This window comes from Lactuca virosa, chromosome 3 (genome assembly GCF_052849685.1).
Source record: "Lactuca virosa cultivar CGN04683 chromosome 3, Lactuca_virosa_CGN04683_v6, whole genome shotgun sequence".
In the NCBI taxonomy this organism is placed as follows: domain Eukaryota; kingdom Viridiplantae; phylum Streptophyta; class Magnoliopsida; order Asterales; family Asteraceae; genus Lactuca; species Lactuca virosa.
This window is the reverse complement of record NC_136428.1, coordinates 420665702-420690256: the sequence shown is the minus strand read 5'-3', so window position 1 is coordinate 420690256 and position 24555 is coordinate 420665702. Positions and strand designations below refer to the sequence as shown.

The window sequence follows — 24555 nt, the reverse complement described above, 5'->3', positions numbered from 1 at the left end:
AATGATTGAATCAAGAAGATGAGCCATACTTCGTTCCAAAACAAGTCTTAGAGTCATACTCCAAGACTGTAAGTTGAGTGACATATCTTAAAGAAAGGTTTATAACACTTGTCAAATGTAAGAGTAAAAGTGTCCTACTCTTGTACATTTGAAATTGGTAAGTTGTGATGTTTTGGATAAAACAAAGACCAACTAAGGCCAATTGTGCGAAGTGCTTCTCTTGATAAAGAATCCGCACTATCTCTTGAATATTTGGCAAGTGAGTCTTATATGTCAAGAGGACAGTGGGAGTCTTAAAGATCTTGGTAAAGCCTTTAGATCTAATCAAGAAGAAGAAACCTATAGTTTATCACTAGCACACGACTTGAGGTTTATAACCTATCGTGTTGACATACTCTTACTTCTGTGCCCATTCCAGTTAAAGTTGGCTTTGCATAGGAGTTCTGAGAGTTATCAATTGGTTGCATAACTACTTGGAAGCAATGGCAGGCCCTGTACTGCCAGGTGGCAAGAAGTTAAGATTGCATAAGTTCAGTCCATATGAGTTTGAATTTGTCTTTAACCTTATCTTATGATTATGGTTTTGACAAATTCACGTGGATAAGAACACATACACCATAAAATCTAAGGGTCATAAGGTTTCTCTCCGATTCATGAAAATGATGGTGAGGAAACACTTCCAGCAAGTAGATTTTAAGTAAGATAGCAATTGTGATCTGTGGAGTCTCAAAGTCGTTAGTGGAGCATGCGTGGTTAACCGGCACACTAACGTGGACTTATGACAAATGAAAAGATCTAAACAATTGAGACTATGACTACGGCATCCCTCTTCATAGTTCTTAAATTGTTTAGACACACCTGTGAGCTATCTTAGATAAGGTGTATGATATTGATAAAGTCTTATCAAAGCAATCTAGTATCAGAAATCTGAACTTTGGTAAGAAAGTCAATAAAGTATTGTTTTTCTAGAAGTCCAGCTGATGTCTGAGTACATCTCAAAGCTAGTGGGAGCATAAGTGTTATGCTAATAATCATCATGTTAGTGGGAGCATGATAATTATGATAAGTGTTGCAAGTTAGCAATGTTAATTATAGAAAACAAAAGGGTTTCAATTGGGAAAAGTTGTTTTGCTATAATTAAGAGAGAGGAAATTATACTTCAATTCAATTCTAAAAGCTTAGATTGAGGTTTTAGTCATATTTAGTCAAGGCTATATATATGAATTTCATGTTGGAATGGCTCAACATAAGGAAATTCCATATATGGGTCTAGTATTTGCGTTCTAAAATTCGATTATGATTACGGCATCCCTCTTCATAATCTGAATTATGAGAACTTGGCAAATAGTAATAGAAATATTATAGTAAAAGATTGGTCTAGTATCATGTCTTTGTGAATCGTGTCCCATATGCTTCGGATATAGGATCGATTGCATGTGCTATAATATTCATCTGTTCAAAATTTTTCCAAAATGCCTAGAGCATTAAGAGGGGAAAGTAGTAGAACTGGATATGACTAATTTGATTAAGCAATTGTCGAGGACAATCTAAGGTTTACCAAAGATTGGTTGCTCAGGGACAGTTGGAAGTATTGTGTTAATTTTGGAAGGACCATATTGACATATTCTGAAAGGAGGTAACTCTTGTTTAAGAGTAATAGTTAAAAAGGGAATATGGAAATATTCCCATAGGTGGAAGCTATTCATTAAATCTGTGTAAGATTAGGAAACTTATTGCAAGAAGGATGTTCAAAGCACTGAATATGAGACTTCGTTTCCATGGAATTGATCTCCATTGGAATACTCTGTAGTGTCTGTTGACATGTGCATAATCATTACAATAGGACCATTGCATATAAGTTTAGAATCTAACAAATTTAAGCAAATGCCAGGAATCTGGGATTCGTGCATTTGCAGTATGGATTTGGGATTGTGAAATGAGAATCATTGGAAGTATGTTCAATCGGTCTATTTCACAGAGTAAAGAGCATAGACAAACTTAGTGTGCATACTTTATGTATTGCAAAACTAATGTTGAGACAAACATAGTGTACATACTTGGTGTATGGCATGACTAGTGTTTAGAAAACATAGTGTACATGCTCGGAGCATGGGACAACTATTGTTTTTAATTCAAGTATAAAGTTCATAGTTTGAAACAGTATACAATGAATAATGTGCAATCAATATGGTGATAAATAAGATGTGTTTTTATTTATATTCATAAGTTCTGAGACCCTAGTTGATTCGATTATTCTTGAGTTTCACTTTGCATGTTTCGACTTCCAGAATAACTAAGTCGCTCTTCCTGAATGACTAAGTTATTCAAACCATCCACAGTCGGTCATATGTTGGAAGTAGATATGAATCAAGACTATCATGGGTTGGATTGTAGAGGTCTAAGATGTTGGACAAAGTGGTGCTACAACACTCATGAGTGCTCATAAGTTCTGAGTTTTGGATTCAACCCACGCTCACTGGTATCACTTCATGGAATTTTATCTCGAGTGATCGTGAGACGGTAATATCATATAAGTCTTCAAACCTAGAGATATGACTTATTACCTATGAATTGGTTATATATTGATCGTATGAAAACGCATTGGTAACTCGATGTTATAAAACGTGCCTGTGTGTATGATTCAACAAGTAGTAGAACAAGCATATGAGTCGAAGTTTATCTGTTCCTTCTTGGATTAGAAGCGATATCTAGGCCCCTCGATGATTTTGTTTTGACCTATGTACCGGGCCTGGTCAGAACTAAGTTGATATGTTCACTTAAGTTCTATGTCAAACAAATCGGAAATCGGGAAACAAACTGCTGGACAAAAGTAAGACATTGTTCCATGTATTTGTCCGGTTGATATCTAGAACAGAGGATTATATGATCACTTATCTGAAATGGCGTATCATCTGTTGGATTAGGTGTCTAAGCCCATAACTATTATTGGTATGTATTCGACCCGAGAGTAGCATGGTCCATTTGGGTTGCATATCATCAGGACAATTTGTTAGGATGGACTTTTGAGAGAAGGTTATTTATGGTTTATTAATATATTATAAGTAATAATATATTAATATGAAATCATATGTTTTAATTAGTAGTGATCAAGAATTAATTTGGAATTAGTTTAGTGGTCGAAAGAGACTAATTAAATCTATGGGGACTAATTATGATAATTAGTTATATTTATATGTGTTGGGCTTATGATCCATGTTGGACCAAGTTTATGTATGGATACATAAAGAGTTGGGCCACATGAACCATGGATCATAAAACCCATGGGTATGGATTTGGGTTATATCCATGACCCTAGAAATCCCACATATAAATAGATACTTCATTGCCCAAAATCGCCACTTGTATCTTTTTAGAGTTCATGGTGTCTTTTGTGTGCATGGAATTCTCTCTCAAGTTCATCCTTTGTCCATGGTGTGTTGTGATTCCATTTGAGGCGTCCACACTATTGGGGCTAAGCTCTTTAAGGCCAAATACACCAAGAATTCAAGCTCCATCAAAAGGTATGTCATGCTAACTAGTATATTATAATTCTATGTTAAATGCATGCTAGTTGTAAGATTAATACCTTGGAAACCATTTGCATGTATAATTAGTGAAAACATAGATCCAAGGTATTTAGGGTTGTATGTGCACCATAGGATGTTGTAGTATATCAAAACCCAATAGTGGTATCAGAGCCATGGGTTAAAAAAACTGAAAAAAATCGAATTTTTTGCTGTCGGGACAGCAGACTCGACGAGTCTAGTGATGGACTCGACGAGTCCATGAACAAATTCATCCAACTCGTCGAGTTGGTTCATGCACTCGACGAGTTGGACCCCCTGACAGCTTATCTTCGAGTTTTTTTGGCCGGTTTTAGATTAGAATCATTACCGCAAAGTGTTTTTGTTCATAAAATTTGTTTTTTGATACTATGGTAATGTTTATTCTCATCCAAATAAAGGATAATAATCAAAGTTTCAAGTTTTATACATGTTTATATGGTGCTTGAAAAATGTTGATTATGAATGTTCATGTTTATGAGTTTGTTTAGATTAATAGGAAAAATTATGAGATAGTTGTTTTCAATCTAAATTAATCTTGAAGTTGTTCATAATATGTGTTTTTGTAACTTTTCCTCAAGTTACATGAAAAGTCACATTTATGAATTTTAAAACCCATAAAAATTCCATAAGTTATGAAAAAATGAATAGTCACATTTTTAATGCTTTTAAAGTCTTCCATAACTTGTCTACAAGTTATGGAACTTGAAGGGTTTTTTCCATTAAACCACTTTAAAATTCATAAGTTATGGAAACCATAAGTTTTTTGAATTGTTCTCCTCAAGTTTTGGAATTTGTAAAGTCAAACCCCATATACACTTTAATTCCAAACCCAAGAATTTTAAAAGTTAAAGTTCAAACTTTATGGACTTCATTAAATTAATTAAAGTGTCTAATTAAAAGAGTTAATAATTCCATAAAGACATGGTTTAAGTTTAATTAAATTAAGAGTATAGTTTAATTAATAGATTAAACCACCAAGTATTTTAAATGTTTAAAATACACCCTTATACTATTATAATATTAATAGTTAATATATATATATATATATATATATATATATATATATATATATATGTATAAGAACAAAGTCAGTCTTACCGTTAGTAGGCCTCATTCACGAAGTCGGTCTATAAGGGGGGTATAACGTTACTGCCTATAAAATGGCAGTTTAATGGGTGTCCACTCTCACCCACCGCTTCCTTGACCGGTGGAGGGTCGTTAGCCGAACGGGTAGGACAAGGACTATAATTCTCCCTTCATTAAAAGTATTAATGATAAATACTAAGTAACTAAACCTTTTATAAATACCCATTCTTAGTTACTTAGGAAAAAGTGAATAAGGTGCTAATCCATGAAATTACACTTTGCACTTTGTTTAAGTCGGTTAGTGGAGCGTGTGTGGTTAACCAGCACACTAACTCGTATTTAACAAGGTAGGCAAAGGGTAACCTAATGTTTATCATAGTATCGATGGAGCGTGTGTGGTTAACCGGCACATCGATTGAGGGGTAAACACTTAAGGGTACCAAGTAATTTGCATGGTTACTTCACACCTTGTTTTGTGATCCTCGGCATCCCAGTCACAAAACCTGAAGGGCACACTCGAGATTGAAACATGCCATTGAACAGTTTAATGAATCTCAAAGATCTAGGAGTTTCAAAAACCAATTAAAACCTAATAATATATATTTCGTTTTCATGGTGGAAATTGGTGAATCGTCATTCGCCTACCTTCAAATATTTTATAGCTTGGATTACGGCATCCCTCTTCCAAGTTATAAAAGTATTGTGTTGGGTCCTAGCCTTAATATTTCATATTGGATGTTATATTAAGGACTTTAAATCAACTATCTTGAGTATCTCCCAAAAGATGTCTGGTTTAGACATTTATGATCTTCCCAAATCTCTTGAAACAAGCTTTCCTAAATGAAGATGATGTCCCATGGAAATCATACTTCTTTCACCTCCTCCAATTATTCTCCCTAACCCACAAGTTCCTGAAAAGTTTAAGGTCACTCAAGCCCTATTGGCAAGCAAAGGTCTATGTGTGATCACATCTTGGAGATGTAGTCACATATTGACAAGCCGGGAGAGTTGGGTGTCAAAGTCTTGAGAAAGTTGGTGGCTCAACTACTTTCTAAGTCACATAGTGAGTTCTTTTGGAACACCTATGAAACAGACTATGACAAGACCCTTAATGATCTTATCTATTTGCTAAGATCAACTTCCTAAAAACTTTATGGACATTGACAATGATGACACTGGGAATCCAAAAAAGCATTCTCTTCCCAATGGAAATGGATCGGCCATAGTCAACTCGGTTGACCAAATGGTAAAGAGAAAAGCTAAGTCTGAGATAGTCCCATTACCAAAGGGTCCATATGTTTATATTGCCAAAAAAAAGGGGCATTGGTTGCGAAGCTGCCAAATTTACCTAAGGATGTTAAAGTCAATAAGTTTGACTCTACTTCAGGTAAAGTCCACTATCTAACTCTGCTAAGTTTCTATTCTGAGATTCTTGATACATGATGTGACTGGGTCACATGTTGATGTTTTAAGAATCAAAGAAAAGTGAAGAAACTTAAAGAAAGAATATGTTGAATCTGATCGCGTAGATGGATTTCTAACGCATAGTTTGAAGATCGGATTCTTGAGCTACTTCTTAGCAGTTATGATATTTTTCTTAGGAATAGATAACAACAAGTTTTCATATGGATTGTAAGGATAAGTTTTTCCACAAAGTTTTAAAATAAAAGGTAAATCTTTTGATTTTATTTATTTTAAAATATCCTTACAATGGCATTTGTGAAAATTTATGTTGCTTATAAGATTCCATTAAGAGCAAGAGTGGAAATATGAATTTGATTCTTTCATTTGTGGTAGTGTCTAAATTTACCAAATACGGAAAGATTCTCATCACCCAAGTTTCAGTTGGATAGAAACTTGGAATCATGCAAGTTGTATAGCATGATGAATGAGAACTTTCGAGCATTGGAAAAATTAATACTAACTACTTGTTCACATGGGTGTGTGAGTCAAGTGAAGGACTAAGGGATCGGGTACACATTCTTGTGCACTGGTCAGAGTCCACCACAAAAGATCGATAAGACTATTCGTCATAATTTACTATAGCTCAGTAAATATGGTTATACTTACAAGCTTAAGTGTAATTCTGAGACATTGGAAAAGGTTCCAATGTATGGCAGAGCGAATAAGAAGAATCAATTTAGGCAGAAAGATAAAAGTTTCTCAAATCTGAAAAGATGGGAGAGTACTTTAGTATCATGTTTTAAGACCATCTTAATGATTTTGAGACCTTATCACAATTCATCCTCTAAGTGCATTCTGATAGTTAAGAAGAGGAGTTATGAATTATTGAAGTGGTTAAATCAAGAAGATGATTCATACTTCGTTCCAAAAACAATTCTTAGAGTTATACTCTAAGATTGTAACTTGAGTGACATGTCTTAAAGAAGGTTTAAAACACTTATCAAATGTAAGAGTAAAAGTTTTCTACTCTTGTACATTTGAAATTGGTAAGTTGTGATGTTTTGGATAAAACAAAGACCAACTAAGGCCAATTGTGTGAAGTGTTTGTCTTGATTAGAATCCACACTATCTCTTGAATATCTGACAAGAAAGTCTTATATGTCAAGAGGACAGTGGGAGTCTTAAAGGTCTTGAAAGTCTCAAGAACTAATCAAGAATAAAACCTGAAGTTCTTCACTAGAACATGACTTGAGGTTTATAACCTATCGTGTTGACATATTCTGTGCCCATTCCAGTTAAAGTTGGCTTTGCATATGAGTTCTTAGAGTTCCCAATTGGTTGCACAACAACTTGGAAGCAATGGCAGGCCCTTGAGCTGCCAGGTGGCAAGAAATTAAGATTGAGTTCAGTCCATATGAGTTTGGATTTGTCATTATCCTTGTCTTGTGACTATGGTTTTGACAATTCACATGGATAAGAACACATACACCATTAAATCTAAGGGTCATAACATTTCTCTCCGATTCATGAAAATGATGGTGAGGAAACACTTCCACCAAGTAGATTTGAAGTAGATAGCAATTGTGATATTTGCATTCTCAAAGTCGTTAGTGGATCTGTGTGGTTAACCGGCACACTAACATGGACTTGTGAGAAGTGGCAAAGGTCTAAACAATTGAGACTATGATTACGGCATCCCTTTTCATAGTTCTGAAATTGTTTAGACACACCTGTGAGCTATCTAAGATAAGGTGTATGATATTGATAAAGTTTTATCAAAGCAATCTAGTATCAGAAATCTGAACTTTGGTAAGAAAGTCAATAAAGTATTGTTTTTTCTAGAAGTTCAACTGATTTCTGAGTACATGTCAAAGCTAGTGGGAACATAAGTGTTATGCTAATAATCATCATGTTAGTGGGAGCATGATAATTATGATAAAGGTTGCAAGTTAGCAATGTTAATTATAGAAAACAAAAGGTTTCAATTGGGAAAAAGTTGTTTTGCTATAATTAAGGGAGAAGAAATTATACTTCATCTCAAATATAAAAGCTTAGATTGAGGTTTTAATCGTATTTAGTCAAGTATATATATGAATGTTATGTTGGAATGGCTCAACATAAGAAAATTCTAATATAGGGTCCATTATTTGCGTTCTAAAATTCGATTATGATTACGACATCCCTTTTCATAATCTGAATTATGAGAACTTGGCAAATTGAAATGGAAATATTATAGCAAAAGACTGGTTTAGTCTTTATGTGATACATCATGAATCGTGTCCCATATGCTTCGGATATAGGATCGATTGCATGTGCTATATTCATCCTTTCTAAAATTTTCCAAATGCCTGGGGCATTAAGAAGGGAAAAGGTCTAGAATTGGATATGACTAAAAGGATTAAACAATTGTCGAGGACAATCTAAGGTTTACCAAAGATTGGTTGCTCAAGGACAGTTGGAAGTATAATGATAATTCTGGAAGGACCATATTGACATAATCTGTAAGGAGGAAACTCTTGTTCAGAAGTGATAGTCAAAATGGAATATGGAAATGTTTCAAAGTTAGAAATTATTCAATCTGTGTAAGATTAGGAAACTTAATGCAAGAAGGATGTTTCCAAGGAGTTGATCTCCTTTGGAATGCTCTGTAATGTTTGTTGTCAAGTCTATCTGACTTTGTGCATAATCATTACAAGAGGATCAATGCATATAAGTTTAGAATCTAACAGATTTCAGTAAATGGCATGAATTTGGAATTATTGCATTTGCAGTAAGGATTTGGGACTATGAAAAGAGGATCATTGGAGTTATGTTCAATTGATCTATTTCACAAAGTAAAGATCATAGACAAACATAGTATGCATACTTGGTGTATGGCATGACTAGTGTTTAGAAAACATAGTGTACATGCTTGGAGCATGGGACAACTATTGTTTTAAATTCAAGAATAAAGTTGATAGCTGAAACAGTATACAATGAATAATGTGTAATCATATGGTGATAAATAAAAGGTGTTTTATTTATGTTCATAGGTTTTGATACCATATTCGATTCAATTATTCTTGTGTTTCATTTTGCATGTTTTGACTTCAAGAATAAACTAGGTCATTGTTCTGGATGACTAAGTTATTCAAACCATCCACAGTCGGTCATATGTTGGAAGTAGATATGAATTAAGACTGTCATGGGTTGGCTTGTAGAGGTCTAAGATGTTGGACAAAGGGCTACAACACTCATGAGTGCTCATAAGTTCTGAGTATTGGATTCAACCCGCGCTCATTGGAATCACTTCATGGATTTTATCACGAGTGATCATGAGACGATAATATCTTATATTCTTCAAACCTAGAGATATGAGTTGTTACTATGAGTTGGTTATACATTGATTGCACGAAAACGCATTGGTAACTCAATGTTATAAAACGTGCCTTTGTGTATGATTCAACAAGTAGTAGAACAAGCCATATGAGTCGAAGTTTATCCATTCCTTTTACCTTCGGGATAAAAGCGATATCTGTGGGCCCCTCGATGATTTGGTGATGACAAACGTAAGTGCTCGGCCGGGCCTGGACTGATTTGATTTGTTCAATTAGTCAGTCGTCATAAATCGGAAATCGGGAAACAACAAATGGACAGAGAGAATGATTATAATCCATGTCTCAGGCCATATGATATCTAGAATGGAGGAATATATGATCCCTTATCTAATGTACATGTCATTTGATTTGTTCAGAGTTTGACAGCGGCTTTAAGAGCTACGATTGCTAGTCGGGATCTTGGAGTCATACTTGAATAATAGTTTTAGACTTATCCAAGTGGGAGACTGTTGGATTAGGTGTCTAAGCCCATAACTATTATTGGTATGTATTCGACCCGAGAGTAGCATGGTCCATTTGGGTTGCATATCATCAGGACAATTTGTTAGGATGGACTTTTGAGAGAAGGTTATTTATGGTTTATTAATATATTATAAGTAATAATATATTAATATGAAATCATATGTTTTAATTAGTAGTGATCAAGAATTAATTTGGAATTAATTTAGTGGTCGAAAGAGACTAATTAAATCTATGGGGACTAATTATGATAATTAGTTATATTTATATGTGTTGGGCTTATGATCCATGTTGGACCAAGTTTATGTATGGATACATAAAGAGTTGGGCCACATGAACCATGGATCATAAAACCCAAGGGTATGGATTTGGGTTATATCCATGACCCTAGAAATCCCACATATAAATAGATACTTCATTGCCCAAAATCGCCACTTGTATCTTTTTAGAGTTCGTGGTGTCTTTTGTGTGCATGGAATTCTCTCTCAAGTTCATCCTTTGTCCATGGTGTGTTGTGATTCCATTTGAGGCTTCCACACTATTGGGGCTAAGCTCTTTAAGGCCAAATACACCAAGAATTCAAGCTCCATCAAAAGGTATGTCATGCTAACTAGTATATTATAATTCTATGTTAAATGCATGCTAGTTGTAAGATTAATACCTTGGAAACCATTTACATGTATAATTAGTGAAAACATAGATCCAAGGTATTTAGGGTTGTATGTGCACCATAGGAAGTTGTAGTATATCAAAACCCAACATCATCATCTTCTCAGTTCCGAGAAACCTTGAAAAGAGCTACGATTGCTGGTCGGTTCCTGAAGTCATACTTGCAGTTATAGTTATTAGACTTATCCAAGTGGGAGACTGTTGGATTAGGTGTCTAAGTTCATAACTATTTGTGGGTTGTACTTGACCCGACCTGGCATGGTCCATTTGGGTTGCATGGCATCATGCATTTGGATAAACTAAAATGAGAGAAATAACACTTATGGTTTATAAATATATTATAAGTTCTAATATATTAATAATATTATTTAATTAGTTTTGATCAAGAATTAATCTAGTATTAATTCAGTGATCAAAAGATGACTAATTAAATATATGGGTTGATTATGTAAATCATCCATAACTTGTATAGTGGGCTAAAGGCTCCATGGATTATCAAGTTGGGCTAAGGTCCATAGGATGCTCCATGGATGCTCCATGGGAGTTACAAAGCCATGGGTCATAGAAATGAAGAGCCATGTTACATTAGGGTTTACATGGTGTAACCCTAATTGTAACACACTATATAAAGGATATGTTATCTACCAAAATCGGCTACATAAGTAGTTGCAAGAGGGCAAGCCGATTTCTAAGTGTGACATTCTCTCTCAAAGTTTATTCCAAGTGCATTTGGTGTTGTGTGAGACATTTGAGGCATCACACTTGGGGTGCTAGGCTCTCAAGGTTTTCAAGGAATCAAATCAACTACAAGGTATGTAATTCTAGCCATCTTTTATGTTAAAGTTCCCCATGTATGCTAGATAGGATTATGAACCTTGGAAAAAGTATTTTGCATGTATTTTTAGACAAACATAGATCCAAGGTTTTCTAGGGTTTCATGTACACTTAGGAGTGTTAGAATGCTCAAAACCCAACATTAGTTTCTTCTCCTTGGTGGGAGTGATGACTTGAGAGTAGTGGGGTATAGTGACGCAAACTTTCAAACCGACAGAGATAATTTCCGCTCTTAGTCGGGCTGGGTCTTTACCCTGAATGGAGGAGCGATTACTTGGAAAAGTTCCAAGCAGGAGACAGTAGCTGATTCGACATGTGAATTAGAGTACATAGCAACGAGTGAAGCCGCAAAGGAGGCGATATGGCTGACGAACTTCATCGGAGACCTTGGAGTTGTACCAGCTATAAAGGATCCTATGGAGATTTTTTGTGACAACAATAGTGCAGTTGCCTTAGCCAAGGAGCCGAGAGATCATGGCATATCCAGACACATTGATAGAAAATATCACTTCATAAGACACAAGATACAAGAAGGACTCCTCGTGGCAAAGAGGGTATCGTCAGAAGAGAACCCAGCAGATCCCCTCACGAAGGGACTGACTAGGGTTAGGCATTTGCAACATGCGAGGCGCATCGGTCTAAAGAAAGATATTAGTTTTACTGATTAGATAGCTATTTCTGAAACTTGTAAAATGTAATTGACATTTGATGATTAAATAAAAGTTGTTTGTTTATGAGTAAGGTGTTACTATCTTGTGTCAATTGTTTACTATTGTTTCAACTTTGCATGTTTTGACTTCCAGAATAATCACTTTATTCAAACTCTCCACAGTCAATCATAATTTGGAAGTAGGTATGAATCAATATTGTCATGAATTGGGCTTGTAGATGTCTAAGGTGTTAGACATAGCAAAAGTTGCTACGACATTCATGAGTGCTCATAAGTCCTGAGTATTGGATTAAACCCACGCTCACTTGTATCACTTCATGGAATTTATCTCGAGTGATCGTGAGACGGTAATATCATATAAGTCTTCAATCCTAGAGATATGAGTTGTTGACTATGAGTTTATTGTACATTGATTGTACGAAACGCATCAGTAACTTGATGTTATAAAACGTGCCTTTGTGTATGATTCAACAAGTAGTTAGTACAAGCATATGAGTCGAAGTTTATCTGTTCCTTTGAGTCCTTGGAGGATTAAAATCGATATCTGGGTCCCTCGATGATTTTGTTTTGACCTATGTGTCGGGCCCGGTCAGAACCAAATTGATGTGTTCAGTTTAGTTCTATGTCAAACAAATCGGAAATCGGGAAACAGACTGTTGGACAATAAGTACGACGTTGTTCCATGTATTTGTCCGGCTGATATCTTGAGAACAGAGGATTATATGATCACTTATCTAAAATGGCACTTCATAGTTCAACAAAGTTTTAAGAGCTATGATTGTTGGTCGATTCCTGAAGTCATACTTGCAACTATAGTTATCAGACTTATCCAAGTGGGAGACTGTTGGATAAGGTGTCTAAGTCCATAACTATATTTAGTATGTACTTGACCCGACCCAGCATGGTCCATTTGGGTTGTACTTCACCGGAACAATTTGTATGGATAGTCTTTTGAGAATAGTATATTTATGATTTATTAATATATTTATAAGTTATAATATATTAATATGAAATCATATTATTTAATTAGTATTGATCAAGAATTAATTTGGAATTAATTTAGTGATAAAAATAAACTAATTAAATATGGACTCTTATATATATAGAATGGGCCAATGTTCATTTAGGATGGGCTAAGCTTGCATGGAAGTCCATGGATAGTCCATGGAGCTTTTAACCCATGGATCCTATGGAAATGAAAGGTCATGGGTATTAGGGTTTACATGGATGTAACCCTAATCCACCATACTATATAAAGAGGTCTTTGGCACTTGAAATGGGACTAGTGTGTGAGAAACAAGGGTGGGCCGATTTCTAGAGTGCTTCATATTCTCTCAAAGTCTTCCAAGTTGTTTTGGGTGATTTGTGATTCCACTTGAGGCATTCACATTATTGGTGCTAGGCTCTTGAAGCTCCAAGCTATCAACCACAAGAAAAGGTAAGTCATTATACTAGTTTTATATTACAAGTACCCCATGATATGCTAGTTAGGATGAGAACCTTGGGAAAATCAAATTTTGCATGTATAATAGAGAAAACATAGATCCAAGGTTTCTAGGGTTGCATGCACACCATAGGAGTGTTAGAATGCTCAAAACCCTTCACCCTTCACCACGTCGTGGTGGTTCATTAAACTCATACGGCCCAAAGGCTTACCGCTACATCGTGGTAAGGGTTCACCACGTCGTGGCTGAAAAAGAAATCCAACCTTTGACCCTCTGAAACCCTAATTCGGTTAATCCAAGAAAAAGGATGTTACAAAATGTGATTTTTTTTATATTTTCTATTGCATTTTTTGGCATCTAAGTTGCATATTCTGTTTTCAAAGGGTAGCTAGAGTATATAATTTCTTAATTGGAAGAGAGCAACATAACCTGCATGTCTTGAAATTAGAGCGATGCTTCAAAAGGGGCACTTTTTCCTCTTATAAAAACAATAAGTGGTAATGCACTTTTATTTGGGTTTTTGGTTCTGGTTGCATAGTAAAGTAGTTGTGAAATTCGATTTAACTTTATGAGCATGATAAGAGCTTCTTCCAGACAACTAACAACTCAAGGAAATATATTGAATAGGAATAAGAAGAAAGGAGGTAATAATGAAAAATTACCTCCGAAGTAAATGATTAAAAAACATTTGATTAATGATTTTAAAACATAACATGATTAATTGTACATATCCCTTTTTTCATCCACTCAATTTAAGTGATCTGCTCACCTTTATTTTTACCTTATGTAGACAGCTTTCTGAGAATCTCTTGGCATCTATTAATTGCTTTTATGGAAATTGATATAAACTTTGTGATAGTATGTTGTTATTTCTTGCACTTAACCCTTTTAAGTTTGGGCTAAATGAAAGAAATAGAAACATACTTTCATTTAACCCTAATAAGTATCGATTTTTTATAATAATAAGACCTGCTGTCAAAGTAATAACTTGTCAATGTTTTCTAACCCTTCTTCATTCCAGGATCCTATAGTATTTTCCATTCTTAAATACTACTATCATGTATTTAGGTTAAATAATAGGTTGTTCTTTGCTTGTAGATTGTTCAAACACTCAACTGGATTTGCTCCTATAGAGCATGCATCATCCATCTTACCAACAACCAAGACATATCATCAAAGTAAGTGCACATATTGATATATTCTTAACATGATATCTTTTTAACTTAAGGGGGGTATATAAAAACTAAGTATCACTAATTATAGCAGTAAAGTTGAGGTTTTATGTCCAAGACTTTAAGAACACCAAAACTTTGATAAAGAGTCTACCAAAACAACCCCAAATCAAGAAAATGCAAATATGGGTTGGACAATTTAATCAGAACCTTAGGACACAAGTCATTGGAGTCTAGATTCTAGAACATTGAAATAGCTTCAAATTGTGGCCAACGAAACAAATAGTAAACTGAGTCCAAAGGACTGTTTTGGTAGACAAATCAATGAAAAATCCATTATAGTTTGAACAATTCACTATAATAAACAAATACATGAAACTACGTTGTTATTTTTGTATATAACCCATAATGGTTGTCCTTTATTTTTTAGTTTTGAGCTTACATCTTATTCTGATTTGTGATAACCTTTGTTTTTATAGAATTTAATCAAATTTTAGATGTATACAGAGGGAAAGTCGTGTGCAATGAATCGGCGTGGACCCATTGAAACTAGGCTAAAGCGTCGTGCTGCTAGGCGAAGCAGTAGAATGCTAGTGGCTTAACTTTGCAACAATCTTGTTGATCTATTAAAAGCAGGTTTAATATAACAATGGAGGTAATTCAAGTAATATAATTTTATCCCTAAAGTATGTTGTTACTTTTGTGATTTATAGTTCTAGGGTTTCAACCACAATGGTTTGTTGTGATTCTTTATATGAAGCAGGTAATAGGTATGAATCTTACATTTTTTTCCTTTTCATTTTAGGGTTAATTTGTAATTTACTAAAATTTTGGGTTCAATAAAATCTTGGAGGAAATAATGACCACACAGAAGAGGTGGAGCAAATGGTGTTGAGACTTGAAAGGCAGGGTAAGGGGTATTTTCAAACTATATATGATAGAAAGGATGAAAAATAAATAACATTGTACTCACGATTTTTTATTGTACTCCATTATTTCTATATTTTGTTATTATGCAATGATTCATATCAAGCAACGGGTTGCAATAAGGTCTCATTTTAATAAAACAAAAACAACATAACAATGTTTGAAATGACATGTTTTGGCATTTTAAATGGGAAACATTTCTGAAAATGACATGTTTGTTTAGATGTAGTAAATTATTTTCACAAAAAATTTAAAAAAATTAAAAAAAAAGTCGCTTTTAGAAACTAATTTCTAAAAAAACAATTCGCATCGGTCGCTTGACGCAGGTAAACGGCTAGTATATATATATATATATATATATATATATATATATATATATATATATATATATATATATATAATCTTGCTTTTAGTTGGTTTTTATTATAAGTTATCAAATTTCAATTGGTTGAAAACACAAAAAAAAAAAAAACCACACAATACCTGAAAGACGTCTTAATATGAACTTTTTAATTCACAAGCTTTTTCAAAAAGCTTGTGTTTGAAGAAGCTACCACTATAGCTTTTTAAATTTTAATAAGCTCCTATTGTTGATGCTTTATTAATAATAATAATAATAATAATAATAATAATAATAATAGAAAATATAACATATAAAACAATAAAAGATCATAAAATCAAATAAAAAAAGTTACAATAAATAATAAGAAGGGTATATAAATAAAATTAAAAATTAAAATTAAAACGTGATTTAATAAAACTTTATTGATTTAACTAATTTTAGGAGGTATAATAAGCAATAGGGACTATAAACGCATCATTTTTCTTTTCAATTTGCATATGTACTTATTTTTCCGTTTCCATGTGAATATGCAAATTAGATATGCGAAAATGTACCGAAATTTATTATCTGAATCAGTACCGAATGTCGTTGTTTATACTAATATGAGATGAGATACTACTTGGAATTCTAAAATCATGAAATTCAGGATTCAGTAATCGTCGGTACCGTTGTTAGTATCGAAAATATGTTTTCATTTTTTGTATCAGTATCGATAATATTAGTTATGTTAAGTACTGAGTATCTTTTTTTATCCACTTCCATACTCGACATTTCGATCGATTCGGTAACATAAAAAACAATAAAACAATAAAAGATCACAAAATCAAATAAAAAAGTTACAATAAATAATAAGAAGGGTACATAAATAAAATTAAAAATTAAAAATAAAACGTGATTTAATAAAACTTAATTGATTTAACTAATTTTAGGAGGTATAATAAGCAATAGGGACTATGAAGGCTTCATTTTTCTTTTTAATTTGGATATGTACTTATTTTTCCATTTCCATTGTTTCCATGTGAATATGCAAATTAGAGGTGTGAAAATGTACCGAAATTTCTGATCTGTTAATATCAAAAATCGGTTCCATTTCTTGTATCAGTATCGATAATATTAGTTCGATTTTTTTCATCCACTTCCATACTCTAGATCATGTTGACCCTTAGTGGCGCTTGGCTTCCTTACCTATTCGTTTCGGTGGTTTGGGTTTGTACTCGGCCTACGAGGTTTCCTCCTACGCATTTGTAGCCTCGAGGGCCCAATCTTGGGCATTACAAGACCACATCTTACGTGACAGTGGCGTATGTGGTATGGACTCGGATTACCTATGTGCTATGACTCGTCTTCGCAATACGATTCCGGGATTTGACTGTAGCGGTTTCACTAATAAGGACACCGCCCCCCCTAAATCCCAAAAAGCTTTGGCGTGTGCCCTTTTTAGCAAAATCGTCCAAGATATGGAAGTCGACTTTGACATGACTGTCAGACAGAAAACAGTATTTGAGTGTCTGCGGGCGCCTCATGCTCAGGATTTTCTGCTAACTATCCCTATTGATGGTCTTGGCCAACATATGTCTCATGTGGAGTATCGAACTATCATTCGTTACCGCCTCATGATTCCCATATTTCCAATTGACGAGATATGTCCAGTTTGTCGCAAGGCATGTTTGGATACCTTTGGGGAACACGCGGTTCATTATAGAGAGCTCCCTGGTTTCAAGTATAGACATGATGTGGTTCGGGATGTTCTCTTTGATGCTTGTCGGCGTGCTGGTATTTCTGTGAAGAAATAAGCGTCAGTGAACTTTTTGACGGACCCACAGGATGAAAGGTCCACACTTAGACCGGCTGACATTTTGGTCTTTGGATGGATAGGAGGGAAGCATGCGTGCGTGGATCTTACTGGGGTCTCTCCTCTCGTTGGTTTGGGGAGCGGGGGTTTCACAGCTGGGCATGCCGCTTTGAAAGCCGCTGCGTGCAAAGTGGTAAAGCACGAGAATGCATTTATAGCAAATCAATATGTGTTTGTTCCTTTTGCATTCGATACATTTGGTTTTCTCGCACCAGAGGCGGTGGAGCTCCTCAATAGAGTCCAACGAGTCATGCATTTTAATGTCATATCTCCTAGATCCACAAATGTAGTTTTCAAAAGAATTGGTTTTGCTATCCAGAAAGGACTAGCGGCGCAGCTTGTTGTCCGTTTGCCTTCAATCGATATGTATTGAACTATAAACGAAAAAAAAAGACATACATCATCTTTTCAATTTAAGTTATGCTCTCGATTTCTTACATTAAAAAAAAATAATGTAAATTTACACGTATGCACGAAAGTTATTCGTCTTTATTGGAAAACATGTTATGCATTATCCATAGGTTCATGGACATGTAATAATGATGGTTTGACTCTTTGACTACATTAAATATTTTTTTGGTGGGTTCCACGCGGTGAATTATAGTTTCCCGTTTGACGTCATTGACTTATGTGGTTCCCTGTTATTCAAATCCCCAAATATAGACAAAAGTTAAAAAATAGTGATAAATGTATTCTTTTTCAGTTTTTTGTAATGTTGAAATAGAATTGTATTTATTTTTAATTATCTAAGTCGTTTTTAAACAGAGCAAAAGACTATAAGAGTAATTTTTTATTAAAAAAAATTACCACAAGATAACAAAAAGAAAAAAAAACCCATATAGCCATAATTTTCGAAGATTACATCATTTGTAGAATTGTTTTCCGTCTAAACGACGTCATTTTGGGGACGTTGACTACAAAAATTCAGCGTTGACCAGAAACTGCTGACGTTATCTGTGAAATATATATTGTTTTTTCTAAAGGATTTTATTGTCTTGTCATTTTTGTTGTTAAAATAAGTGCATTGTTTGGATATATTTATGTATATTATGTTAGTGTATGACTTCGTTTTTCCTTTTGAAAGTTTCATGTAAAGAAAAATTAGTAGCAAACGTGGTGGCTGAGGCTCGAGTTGGACTTGATTCTCTTAAACAGATTCGTCGTTTGTTACCAGGGTACAACAACCTTAACAGTGGTGTACTGCCGGATATTTCACTTGCCTGAAAGAGTCGCCGGAAGCAGGAGTACAGAGAATGAGGAGAAAGAAGAGTATTTTCATTCGTGTGTTAAATGAGATGGTAAGGTCTCATTTTATACTTGAATCGTGTAATGGAAACAAATCAATAATTGATTGAGCGTTTAATGCCAATAAATGTCATAACAAATCAATAATTGATTGAGCGTTTAATGCCAATAAATGTCATTAATTACGTAATTAATGCATATGTTACAAAATTCAAAATAGGGACCAAAACTGCCAAGTTTAGCAAAAACGAGGGTAGCGCGTGCCCGAGCTTTCGGAGCTGCATTCGTGTCTGCAGGTTGCGCCCATGCACAAGTTCGGTGTTTTTGGTCTACGAAATCCAAGATTTGCACCCCCCCTGCGTGCGGGTAGGAATTGTAGTAAAACCATAGACACAAGTCTGTAAGCCTTTCATGCATTCAAGCTTATAAACCTTGTTGAGTTTGGTCTTTCTACCAATGTGGGACTCATTCCTACATTCATCCCTTTTTGCTAAACTTATTCTCAAATACCCTTCTTTGAGTATCGATATCTCATTCACATATATTCTATTTTGGACATATAATATATCGTTTCGAAGTCCTCGTGGAGGAGAACACAAACCCACTTAGAGTTAGTTATATATACAACATATGTATATATTTATATATGTCCAAAGTTAGTAAAAATATAAATATTTATACTAAATTTTCCAACAATCCCCCACATGAATGAAGATCGATCTCTGCACATCCAATTTCCAAATGAAATTTTCAACAGTTGAATCCTGCATAGGATAGGTAGGTATTACCCTTTGAACCCTCCCTTAAGATGTTACACTTAATCTCCTAGCAGTTAGTAGATCTCGATGTCTTTGAACTAAGCTGCCATTTATGTAGACGACAATGTAAATCTCACAGGACTCTTCCTGACAAGGCCATATCCTCATAGACATGTTCGTTTTGGTCATGAACACTAACCTGGTTCTGCAAGAGCTTTAGGAATTGTGCCCCTATAATTCCCTTCGAAGCGACCCCACTTCTCTCTCACATAGGTGATTCCAAGAATCATTAAAAACCATATGTTTAGCCTATTTTTGTCACTACGTATAGGAATGGATTAGGAAGTAGTGTTAACTCTCCCCCACAGTGACCTGCCTCACTCATACAATTAGGTTCTCCTTTTGAACCCAGATCTTGGGATCTCCAGTCTTCTGGGTAAGGTTTCCTTCGTATGAATTTATTCATTTATGGGCTTTAGTCCCATTCCTCTTGATGACTTATAAACTACATCTCTACTCAAGCCTTTTGTAAGCGGATCCACAATGTTATCTTTTGATTTTACCCAGTCAACCGTGATAACCCCCGTAGAGATTAGTTGTCGTATCGTTTTATGTCTACGTATAATGTGCCTTGATTTCCCATTATACATTGTACTTTGAGCTCTACCAATTGCCGATTGGTTATCACAATGTATACATATGGCCGTTACCAGCTTAGGCCATTCAGGAATGTCCTCTACAAATTGACGTAGCCACTCTGCCTCTTCAGCACAAATATCTAAGGCGATAAATTCAGATTCCATCGTGGATCTAGATATAACTGTTTACTTAGATGATTTCCATGTTACAGCAGCACCTCCAAGTGTAAACACATATCCACTTGTAGACCTGGAATCTTTTATGTCAGATATCCAATTTGCATCTGTGTATCCTTCGATAACTGCTGGATGTCTGCCATAATGCAGTCCATATTCTCGCGTGTATCTTACATACCTTAGCAACCTAGTAATACTCTTCCAGTGTTCATCACTGGGTTTACTAGTGTATCTACTTAGTCTGCTCACAGCATATGCTAAGTCAGGTCTGGTACAACTCATTAGATACATCAGACTGCCAATAATTCTTGAATATTCCACTTGATTAACACTTTCACCTCTATTTTTACGTAGATGTTGACTAGTGTCAATTGGAGTTCTAGCTATGCTAGTATCTCCCTTAGCAAACTTTTCAAGAATCTTATCCACATAGTGTGTTTGACTTAAAATCAAATCACTTTGGGTTCTTGTGATCTTGACTCCAAGAATCACATCTGCTAAACCCATGTCTTTCATGTCGAACCTGGATTTCAGCATATCTTTCGTAGATCTTATTATCTTGTCATCACTCCCAATGATAAGCATATCATCAACATATAAACACAAGATGACATACCCATGAGTTGTGCTTTTCACATAGATACACTTATCACACTCATTGATTCTAAAGCCACTTTCCATCATGACTTGATCAAACTTTTGATGCCATTGTTTTGGAGCTTGTTTTAATCCATATAGAGACTTAACAAGTTTACAAACCTTGTTCTCCTGTCCCGAGGCAATGAAACCCTCAGGTTGCTCCATATGAATTTCTTCTTCTAACTCCCCATTTAGGAAAGCAGTTTTCACATCCATTTGATGAACTTGCAGGTTTCTAATAGTTGCAATGGCAAGAACTAATCTAATGGATGTTATTCGCGTCACTGGTGAATACGTATCAAAGTAATCTAGACCTTCCTTTTGTCTGTAGCCTTTGATTACTAGTCTTGCCTTGTATTTATCAATACTGCCATCAGGTTTCATCTTTCTTTTAAAAATCCAGCGGTAACCCAATGGCTTGCTACCTGGAGGTAGATCCACTAGTTCCCACGTATGGTTTTGTAAGATAGATTCTACCTCATTTTTGATGGCTTCTTTCCATTGAGGTCCCTCAGAAGAATTAACCGCCTCTTGGTAGGTTTTAGGTTCACTTTCCACCACATAGGTGTAAAAATCATCACCAAATGATTTTTCAACTCTAGTCTCTTACTTCTTCTGAGTTCTATCTCTTCTTCCTCGGATCGAGCTTGTTCTTCTTCTCGAACAGCTTCGTTGTTTGGTAAAGATGGGCTTTCAACTTCCTTGTTCAAACAAGGAAACACATCTTCAAAGAATGAAGCATTCCTTGATTCCATTATGGTATTCTTGTGTATTTCTGGATTCTTAGAATCATGCACAAGGAAACGATAAGCACTACTACTTTGTGCATATCCAATGAATACACAATCCACTGTTTTAGGTCCTAACTTTTGTACCTTAGGCGGTGGTACTACAACTTTAGCTAGGCACCCCCACACTCGTAAGTACTTATACGATGGCTTTCTTCCCATCCAAAGTTCATACGGTGTTTCATTCTTTTCATTGCGAGGTATCTTCTTTAAAAGATAGTTAGCCGACAAAATAGCTTCCCCCCACATTGACTGGTTTATACCCGAACTTATTATCATGGCATTGACCATTTCTTTCAAGGTGCGGTTCTTTTTTTCAGAAATTACATTGGATTGAGGTGAATAGGGTGATGTGAATTCATGACGAATTCCATTTTTCACACAAAATTCAGCATAAGGAGAAACATATTCTCCACCCCTATCACTTCTAACTACTTTAATTCTCTTGTTGAGTTGATTCTCAACTTCATTTTTGTACAAGACAAACTTGTCTATTGCTTCATCTTTACTCTTAAGTAAATATATGTAGCAATATTTCGTGCTATCATCGATGAATGTAATGAAGTATTTGTTCCTACCTTGAGTAGGAATTGACTTTAAATCACACACATCAGTGTGAATTAAATCAAGAGGTTCGGTGTTTCTTTTGATTGTTTGGAAAGATAATCTAGTTTGTTTTGCTTCAACACATGTGGGGCATTTGTGATTTGAGTCAATATTAAGTTTTGGTATGTATTCTAGTTTTATTAATCGCTTAATAGAATTGTAATTTACATGTGCTAAGCGACCATGCCAAACATTTGAACACTCAAGCAAATAAGCAGAACTAGAACTTTCATTATTCATTTTGTTTGTCACCATTACATTCAATTTGAACATGCCATTCAAGGCATATCCTTTTCCCACAAACATACCGTTTTTGGACAAAACAAACTTGTCCGACTCAAACACTAGCTTAAAACCAAATTGGTTCAACAAACCACCCGACACTAGATTCTTACGAAGTTCAGGAACATACAAAACATCCCTAAGCTTCACTTCTTTCCTCGAAGTCATTTTTAGAATGACATCACCAACACCTTTGATATCCGCGGTAGCTACATTTCCCATGTAGAGATTCTGACCATCTTCAACTTCTTTGTAGGTGTTGAAAACACTCTTGTCATGACACACATGACGAGTAGCCCCCGTGTCAATCCACCACTCCTTTGAATTTGTATTCATGAGATTCACTTCAGAAACCATAGTCGTGAGATTAGTTATCATGTCCACCAACTCCATGTTGTCATTCACTATGTTTGCTTGACGGTTTTCCCTCTTAGGTTGCGGGCACTCCGAAGCCTTGTGACCCGGTTGGCCACAGTTGTAGCACTTGAACTTCTTCTTGAAAGTTCCTGCCTTGGGGCGTAGGTTTTTGCCCTTTTATTTGCCTTTGTGAGGTCCCTTGCTTTTGCTCTTGGAAGTTTGACCAGCTTCCACCATATGAACCTTTGAAGATTCAACTTCACTGCCTTTCTTCAAGGACATTCGATTGTCTTCTTCTATCCGAAGACACACCACCAGTTCCTCCACAGACATCTCCTTTCGCTTATGCTTAAGGTAGTTTTTGAAGTCTATCCAACCAGGAGGAAGCTTTTCAACCATTGATGCAACTTGGAATGACTCATTAAGATCCATCCCTTCTGCATTGTTATCATGTATGATGACCTGAAGGTCTTGGACTTGACTCATAACAGATTTTGAGTCAACCATTTTGTATTCCAAGAACTTAGCAACAACATGCTTCTTAGTTCCAGCATCTTCTGTCTTATACTTCCTTTCCAAAGACTCCCATAGTTCCTTAGCAGTTGTAACTTTACAATAGACATTGTAAAGTGCATCAGTTAGCCCATTCAACACATAGTTGCAGCACAGAAATTCTGAATGCTTCCATGCATCCATTGCATTCACAGATTGAGCATCAGCCTGCCCCTCACCAATTATAGGAGCAGTTTCTGTTAGGAACCGAGCCAGGTTCAAGGTGGTCAAGTAGAATAGCATCTTCTGCTGCCACCTCTTGAAGTTGAGACCAGAAAATTTTCCAGGTCTCTCAGCATGATTAGCCATGATGTTTGGAACCGGTGCATTTGGGTTCACAGGAGGGGTAGCACCAGCAGCAGGAGTTCCAGACATTCTGAAAGAGTCGTAACCACAGTTAAATAGATTACATGAAAAATCAATACAAAATCGATTTATAATAAAAGAATAGAAAAAAACGAAAGTTTTAGAACAAAATAGAAATCTGTTTAAGACTGTTAGTGTATGACTTCGTTTTTCCTCTTGAAAGTTTCCTGTAAATAAAAATTAGTAGCAAACGTGGTGGCTGAGGCTCAAGTTGGACTCGATTCCCTTAAACAGATTCGCCGTCTGTTCCCAGGGTACAGCAACCTTAACAGTGGTGTACTTGAATCGTGTAATGGAAACAAATCAATAATTGATTGAGCGTTTAATGCCAATAAATGTCATT

The 24555-nt window shown here is 35.4% G+C and overlaps 1 protein-coding gene across 1 annotated transcript; it reads right to left on the bottom strand.

Annotated features, from left to right (window-relative positions):
- Positions 1-23471: 23471 nt before the first annotated feature.
- LOC145165049 (uncharacterized) lies at positions 23472-24221 on the bottom strand. Its single transcript, XM_079083685.1, has one exon. The coding sequence runs from the start codon at positions 24219-24221 to the stop codon at positions 23472-23474; it is 750 nt and encodes a 249-aa protein (XP_078939811.1).
- Positions 24222-24555: the final 334 nt, after the last annotated feature.

What these genes read in the sequence shown, in the direction of transcription:
- LOC145165049 (XM_079083685.1), bottom strand. Translation starts at nt 24,221, where the DNA reads ATGTCTGGAACTCCTGCTGCTGGTGCTACCCCTCCTGTGAACCCAAAT.